This window comes from Dermochelys coriacea, chromosome 11 (assembly GCF_009764565.3).
Source record: "Dermochelys coriacea isolate rDerCor1 chromosome 11, rDerCor1.pri.v4, whole genome shotgun sequence".
NCBI lineage: Eukaryota > Metazoa > Chordata > Testudines > Dermochelyidae > Dermochelys > Dermochelys coriacea.
The window spans coordinates 73,654,347-73,662,420 of record NC_050078.2 but is presented as its reverse complement, the minus strand read 5'-3'; the positions used below and the strand labels follow the sequence as shown (position 1 = coordinate 73,662,420).

Here is an 8,074-nt window from a genome sequence, read left to right as displayed (position 1 = left end):
TTACCACAGGATCAAATTCTGCTCCCTGTAGCTACTTCTCTCACACCCCACCCCCCCCCTCCCTTCCTTCCACAGAGTGACCATGACCCTCATTCCCCACACAGCTTCCTGGCTTTATAGTGCTGTCCCAGCCCTTCCCCAGCTGTGCTTCACTCTCAGTTAATCCTGGTTCTCCCTCTCACAGGTGAGCCAGGTAAGCTAACTGGCCTCTCAGGCTGCTGTTAGCTCTATCAGGGCTGGTGTGAGGTGCTCACTCCATCACATACACAAAGGCACCAAATGAGAGAGGAGCTCCATTGTGCTAGGTGCTGTCCTGAAGAGCTTGCAATCTAAGCAGGAAAAGGGTGTGAGAGGAAACAGAGTGGGGTGGGGAAGTGACTTGCCCAGCGGGTCAGTGGAAGAACTGGGACCACAACTGAGTGCTCCTGAGTCCCAGTCCAGTGTCCCACCCACTAGAGCACACTGCCTGTCCATGATACAGCTCTGCCACTGATAATCAGTTCTGTAGTTATTTTATTTCCCAACCAAAAATGGTAGCATCTTCATAACTCCTATTAGCTACTGTTACTGTTTTTTAACAGCTGTTTCTTTTAATGATGTATTTATTACAACCTGGTAAACTACATGTGCTAAACTAAAAATCAGGGTCAAGTTCCCAGTCTGGATCACAGTGGATCAAAACTGTGTGGCTAGGAGACAACATAGTTCGAGCTGCTCTACATGTCAGGGTAGGATTGCAAATGCATGATGTGGCACCCTTTCCTCTGGAAGCTGAGCATTTCTTCTCTCCAATGGCTTGGTGAGGAGGGCCTGGACAAGAGCGTTAGTGCTTCCTTTTATGTCATTGCACTATTGTCCGAAGAGCATGTCCCCTATACATGAGATATGCTTTTTTATTGACTTTAAGAAATCAGATTTATTTTGTTAATAGAATTGTGTGGACCAGCCAGACATACAACAGCAGCTAGTTGTTTTCATGATTCCTGGGTTTTTTTCATGATTCCTGGGTTTTTTACTTAGTGGATAGAAAACAATCCCAACAATTACTTTTGTCTGGCATGAATCTGTGTGTCATTTGCATATGATCATGGAAAGAAGAGATTTTTATATGTCCACTTAACTCCACTGATTTTAGTCAAGCTACATCAGTTTACAGCAGCTGAGGGATTGGCCCAGGGTTTCTAATGAACTAAGGTCTCATCTATCACCCAAATGCTGGAAAATAATATTTAGCTGCTACCCTTTCATGAAACCATGAATGCAATAGCCATCAGGTCTATGAGCTGATAACCAAGGGGCTTCTGTCTATACATTTACCACCATCTCTAAACCAGTTGTGGTATCTGTCACCCATACTCCCAAACCAGATCTAGGCCAGCCTCTGATCTCAGAAGCATGAGTATGGTAAGGAACTGACGTGTTAATTCCTGGCCTCAGTCACATGAGTTGTCTCAAGGTTCTGAAAGCAGACTGGGGTGATTATCCCAGAGAAGGGATTTGGGGCCAAGGAGGTGGCGGAACACTGCATTATGCCCTAGGGGTCAAAGGGGGAAAGCCCGATTCTTCAGGCACTCTGCTCTGCACAGCAGAGCTCCTAGCCAGCACCAAACCGCTTGGACTCCACAGGACACGGCCATGAAGCGTGAACAGTAAAGATCATGCCAACATAGCGTGTGCCTGGTAATGTCCTCCATGGCTGCAGGCTGTGCAGCATTGGCTGAGCTGTCCCTGCTCTCCTCTGATTCAGCCCTTGCATGGGACATGGTGACTCACAAAGACTCAGATTCTCAGCCAGGGCTTGCTGTGCCTGTGCGTAAGGCTAGTTCTGGAGCCAGCTATAGGCACTAATTCAACAAGGTTCTCGAGGCATGTGACTTGCCCAGCAGTCCCCAAGCTTTTGAAAGTCACACTCTCTTACCCCTGTCTGCGACCCCCCCCAAGCTGGGAGCAGATGGAAGTGGGAGTGGAGCTGCAACCAGGCTCTGGTGGCGGCTGGTAGCTGGGCCTGTGGGCAGGTGTGGCTCTGCTCCCGGCCTTGCCTCCAGCCTTGCCCCTGGGCTGGGAACAGAGTTGCGACCAGCAGCCGAGGTTGAGGGTTGTTGCGGAGCTGGGAGCGGAGCTGCACCAAGGCTGGGGATGGGGCCGGGCAGGGGCTGGGAGCCAGGTGCGGGGCTGGGAGCCAGGGACATGACTGGAGGTGGGACCTGAGCAGAGCTGGGGGTGGGGAAGGGCTGGATGGCGCTCCTTCCCCGCCCCACCGGATGGTCCTCCATGCCCCCCTAGGGGGGCCCACCCCACACTTTGAGGACCTCTGGACTAGCCCCACTGACTTCACTATGTTAAGGACCCTGCTGAATAGGGACCATAGTGATAGAAAATGCTTTGCAGGCTGCTGGGGTTGCTTGCCATCTGGCAGGCCTGAGTATAAAAGAGATTCCCCTGGCTGGTGATTGCTGGATCCGATATATTCAGTCCCCGGGGTGCCACAAATTCCTCAGCAATGGCCCTTGAGTCACTCTGGAAGGAGCCCTGACCAGGCCTAATCAGCCAAGAGAAAGGTGGAGTTTAAAAGCATCAAAATGAAGCACTTGTGGCACCTTAGAGACTAACAAATTTATTAGAGCATAAGCTTTCGTGAGCTACAGCTCACTTCATCGGATGCATCCGATGAAGTGAGCTGTAGCTCACGAAAGCTTATGCTCTAATAAATTTGTTAGTCTCTAAGGTGCCACAAGTACTCCTTTTCTTTTTGCGAATACAGACTAACACGGCTGCTACTCTGAAACCTATCAAAATGAAGGTCACACTTCTGCTCCCATTCATGTCAATGGAGAAATTCCAGCTGACTCTAGTGAGAACAGGGACAAAGGGATGATCAAACCTCCAAAATGTGTGTGCAAACAAATCCCAGGAGGACAGAACTCTTCAGAAACTACACATCTCATAGCCTAGGGAGAAATACTAAGGAAAAGGCAATCTTCTTGGAATGCCTTTTGTTTAACTAACAAGCAAGGAGTTGTAGGGGTTTTCCCAAGAAAAACTCCCACTGATTTCCTTAGGAGTTTGCCTGCATAGGGATGGATGTGTAACACACCACTATGCAGCATTTTATAGGGCTTTATAGGGCCCTGCACAGATATTGACTAATTATTATTGTTCCCCTTTACAGCCAGGGAAACTGAGGCAGAACAGTAAAGCAACTCATCTGATGAAGTGAGCTGTAGCTCACGAAAGCTTATGCTCAAATAAATCTGTTAGTCTCTAAGGTGCCACAAGTACTCCTTTTCTTTTTGCGAATACAGACTAACACGGCTGCTACTCTGAAACAACTCAGCCAGGGTCACAGGTCAGTTGCAGAGGCAGGATTAGAATTTGGGACCTCCAATCCTGCACTAATTCCACCAGACCAGGCTGCCTTCCAGTTTAAGGTGAAGGGGCATGAGCGTCACACAAGGACAGGAATCTGGTGAATAGAAGCAATCCAGAAACAATTCAGAAGTAGGACAGTCTTAAGGAATCAGAGTAGCAGCCGTGTTAGTCTGTATTCGCAAAAAGAAAAGGAGTACTTGTGGCACCTTAGAGACTGACAAATTTATTAGAGCATAAGCTTTCGTGAGCTACAGCTCACTTCATCGGATGCATTGGGTGGAAAAAACAGAGGAGAGATTTTTCCACCAAATGCATCTGATGAAGTGAGCTGTAGCTCACGAAAGCTTATGCTCTAATAAATTTGTTAGTCTCTAAGGTGCCACAAGTCCTCCTTTTCTTTTAGTCTTAAGGAAGGGTTCAGATTGCCCAGACATAATGGCCATTAAGTGACAAGCCAATCAAAACACAGCAGAAAGCGTCTGTGGCTATAAAAGGTTGTTGATGTTGTTGTTTTTAGTCAAGAGCAGATGAGTTGAAAATGTATTTTAGAAAGGCAACAATCTGGGTTAATATCTTCTCCAGAGCAGTCCCGGAGTCCTTTTTTGTATTGGTCTTGCCTGTCTTCAGCAAAAACCCTGTAACATGAGACTGCCTCTAATGTGCTATATTATAAAACAGCAGCACACTCGATAATCCGCGCTCACATACACACGGTGAAAACAGATCAAAGAAAGGACTGAAAGAAGTTGTAGAGGGGACACAGCTTGTTGCAAGAAGGGGGCAGGGCCCCCTGCTCACACGGGGCTGGACTGTTGCCCTGAAGGCAGATCGTTTGAGCGCGATGGTATTGACTGATAAGTCCCGCTATTTGGGGCTTTGTCTTATACAGGCGCCTCCACCCCCTCCCCCGATTTTTCACCCTTGCTGTCACAGAGACATAGGATCTCAGGGTTGGGAGGGACCTCAGGGGGTCACCTAGTCTCAGGGCAGGACCGACCCCGACTAAATCAACTGCCTGGTCACTCCGGGCTCCCTAGCTCCTGGGCGCGAGCGGCTCAGGGGGAAGGGGGTCCCCTTTCCTTCCGCAGCTTGTCGGGCGCGCGGATCCAGCCCCGGGGAGCCCGGGCGAGGGGGCGGGCCGCAGCCACTCACGCCGCGGAGAAAGGGAGGAGCGATGGAGGCGGGGGGCGGAGGAGGGGGGGGGGCTGTCGTTGCCCTTTAAAGGCACCTCCCTCGCCGGCGCCGGCGTGTGCCGGGGGCGGGGTTTGATGGATTGAACTGCGGCTGCTGTTCCAAGCCGGCGCCGGCGCTTCAGAGCCGAGGGGGCAGGCGGAGCGGAGCGGAGCGGAGCGGAGCGGCGCGGCGCTCCCGGGGCTCAGCGCGCCTCCTCTGGGGCCGGGACCCCGGCATGAGCGGGGCGGGCGCCGCTCGGAGGACTTGATCTGGGGCTGCGGGCTGCGGGCTGCGTGTCTCCCAGCCGCCCCCACGGAGCAGGGGAAGGAGGGGACCCGACAGGCGGTTGCCGAGCGGTCTGATGGCCCCGCCGGCTCCCAGCGCGGAGCCCGGGCCGATCGCGCCCTTGCCGCGCTGATTGCAGCTCCGGCCCCTTGGCTTCCCCCGGGGGGGCGGCTGCTGAGATCGCGCCCTGGGGGGTTGCTGCGGCGCTAGAGCCCCGACGCGACGGGTAGGGGCGCGCTATAAAAAAAAAAAAAGCCTCCCCCTCCCCGTTTTCGAAACCCCTCCTGTGGCCTCGCCTGAGTCTAGCTGCGCCGACGGCGGAGGGGGGGGGCCATGGGGAACATCTCCTCCAACATCTCCGCTTTCCAGTCCCTGCACATCGTCATGCTGGGCTTGGACTCGGCCGGCAAGACCACCGTCCTCTACCGCCTCAAGTTCAACGAGTTCGTCAACACGGTGCCCACCATCGGCTTCAACACCGAGAAGATCCGGCTGAGCAACGGCACGGCCAAGGGCATCAGCTGCCACTTCTGGGACGTGGGCGGCCAGGAGAAGCTGCGGCCGCTCTGGAAGTCCTACAGCCGCTGCACCGACGGCATCATCTACGTGGTGGACTCGGTGGACGTGGACCGGCTGGAGGAGGCCAAGACCGAGCTGCACAAGGTGACAAAGTTCGCCGAGAACCAGGGCACCCCCTTGCTAGTCATCGCCAACAAGCAGGACCTGCCCAAGTCCCTGCCTGTGGCCGAGCTGGAGAAGCAGCTGGCGCTGCATGAGCTCGCCCCCTCCACCACCTACCACGTCCAGCCCGCCTGCGCCATCATCGGCGAGGGCCTCACCGAGGGCATGGACAAGCTCTATGAGATGATCCTCAAGCGCAGGAAGTCCCTCAAGCAGAGGAAGAAACGATAACCGCCAGGACCCAACCCCGCTAGCATGAAACATTGCCGGGCACCCCGGCCTCCCTAGGCGCCCCCAATGGGCGCCTGCGTCTAGACGGGCGCTCGGCTCCCCGTTGCCTTTCATCGGGTCGCCACTGCCGTTAACTTGCTGGCAAGACTAGGAGGTGGGCGAGGCTGGCGTCAGGGGGAAGAGGCTGCTGTAACCCCTTCCAGGACGATCAGATCAGCTGGCATCTGAGCTTGGGAGGGAATTGCCTTTCCCTTTGAAATTGGAGTATTTGCGGTGGAGCTTGATGCAACAGGGCTGGCCTCTGTGAAACTGAGCTTGAATTTGCTCCTGTCTGTGGATCTTAAAGTGTGTGTGTTTGGGGGGGGGGGGGGGGATACTGCTTCAGGAAGCATTGGATGCTGAGGTATCTGTTTGTGGTTGGAAAACTGCGGTAGGAAATCACAGGCCAATACATCTGGCTGAATGGCGGATAGGTAAGGTGAGCCTCTTGGGAGAACTGCTTTTCAGGTTGCACCAGACCCCCCCTTCTCCCCCCCCACCCCCTTTTGGATTCAGTTCATGTGTGGGTCATTATCACACACAAAATCCGACCAACAAAACTACCAAGCCCGGGAATGAATGAATGATACACTACTGCTTGCAGTAGCTGTGTGTGCTGAATGGGAATGCGCAGTTGTTTCAACTGAGGGTGCCCATCCTATTTTAAAAACAGTCTATCCAAGGACAGAAATGTATTGATCCACAGGAGATTTAAAGCTATATAGCCAGCTGGATGGCTTGTAACCATCTGTTGATTGGTGCTGAGTTTTAAATTGTTTGCTAAAAGGGGTTCTGTGTGAATTTTTGCCATGAAGGGTTCTCAAGCATCTTTTTCATTTTCAAAGTTTTTTTTTTTTAAACAGACTCTATCCTGTAGCAATGGTAAGCAGTAGGTTTTGCTACTTTATTGCTGTAGTCTACAGGTGGAGACATGTTTGGATTATCTAATTTGGTTCAATCTGGTTGGTTGATTCAATCTGTGCACTCCATTTAAAAAGAGTCTCATGACGCTGCTGGATGATAAGCCCCAACAGTTCACCTCAGCTGCATGGATATAAAAGCAAATGGAAAAGCACAAGAGTTGCTAATTAAACTCTGGGATAAACATGGACTGTAAATCAAGCCAGTACTTTGCTAAACTTGTCCCACCCAAAATGGCAAGAGTGCAAAATCTCTTAATGCAAAGGGATATTGGAGTGCAGAGCACCTATTGAGTGGGAAGTGAAGTTTTAAGAACTTTTTGATACAACCAAAGGCTTTAAACAAATTCAAGGGTGAGAGTCCTAGCTGCAAGGGGAGATCGTGCTAGTGCAGTAAATATTACAACAGGCTCATACTTGTTTCCAGTCACTTCACTAGTGCAGGATCAAGCCCAGTGTTTTAGCAAGATCCTGGCTGGCCTTTCCCCATCAGTTGGTGTTTTAACATTAACTTCACTGAGCACAGGATTGGACCCTAAATATACATAAGCTGGCTGCTTCTTGTCTCTCTCTCTCTCATGGAAACCCACCTCACAATGAGAAAATTCTGACTCCTAGAATTTCATAAGAGGAGGAGTTTGGAAATCAGCAGCAATCAGTTTTTTGGCATACCAATGTCCCACACCTGTGGTTCACTGGTCTTAACATGGTCATGTGAGAATTTCAGATGAGTGAAGTATTTGGCTTTCTGCTTGAGTGCACTTCCCAAACAAAGAAAAAGCCAGGGTGAATTTCAGGCAGCTGATTCTCCTTTTTCAGCAATGAACTTGGTACTTTCCCAATAGCATTTTGTAAAAATTCAATATTGAAACCAAATGGTATTTATATGCCTGCAAGATTCCAGTTTCCAGGAGTAGTGACTGCTTCACTAATCCTAAGAAGTGGGCTGGTCCCATCATTTCAGGAGGGTCTGTACAGTTTCATTGGATTTTTTGTTTGTTTTTTTTCTTTGCCTTCACATGAAACACTTTCTGAAGCACTTTGACATTTGGTAGTTCCACACTATTGAGAGAGAGAATATATTTATTTTGTGACACTGCAGAAGCCAAATGCTCCAACCTTTGTTTTGAATGTTAAGTGTTTAGGGGTTAAATAAAAACATTCTGATCAAAACCTGTCATGCTTTAAAAATGAAGACATTAATTACAGGGTTGTTCCCTCCTGCTTCCCACCGCCAAGACTTGATTCTTGATCCTGCAGACAGCTTTACTGAGGCAAATAGTTCCATTGACTTAAATGAGACTATTTGTGGAAGTAAGACCTGCAGTTGCAGGATTGACCTCTTACTGGACAGTCAGTTAAACTGGCCCTAATTA

General features: G+C 50.7%; 1 protein-coding gene across 1 annotated transcript; it reads left to right on the top strand.

Annotated features, from left to right (window-relative positions):
* The first annotated feature begins 4,563 nt into the window (after window positions 1-4,563).
* ARL4C (ADP ribosylation factor like GTPase 4C) lies at window positions 4,564-6,775 on the top strand. The gene has a single exon (XM_038422720.2). The coding sequence runs from the start codon at window positions 5,161-5,163 to the stop codon at window positions 5,737-5,739; it is 579 nt and encodes a 192-aa protein (XP_038278648.1). The 5' UTR covers window positions 4,564-5,160; the 3' UTR covers window positions 5,740-6,775.
* Window positions 6,776-8,074: the final 1,299 nt, after the last annotated feature.

Bases quoted from the DNA above. Each gene is read 5' to 3' on its own strand.
- ARL4C (XM_038422720.2), top strand. From the start codon at position 5,161: ATGGGGAACATCTCCTCCAACATCTCCGCTTTCCAGTCCCTGCACATC.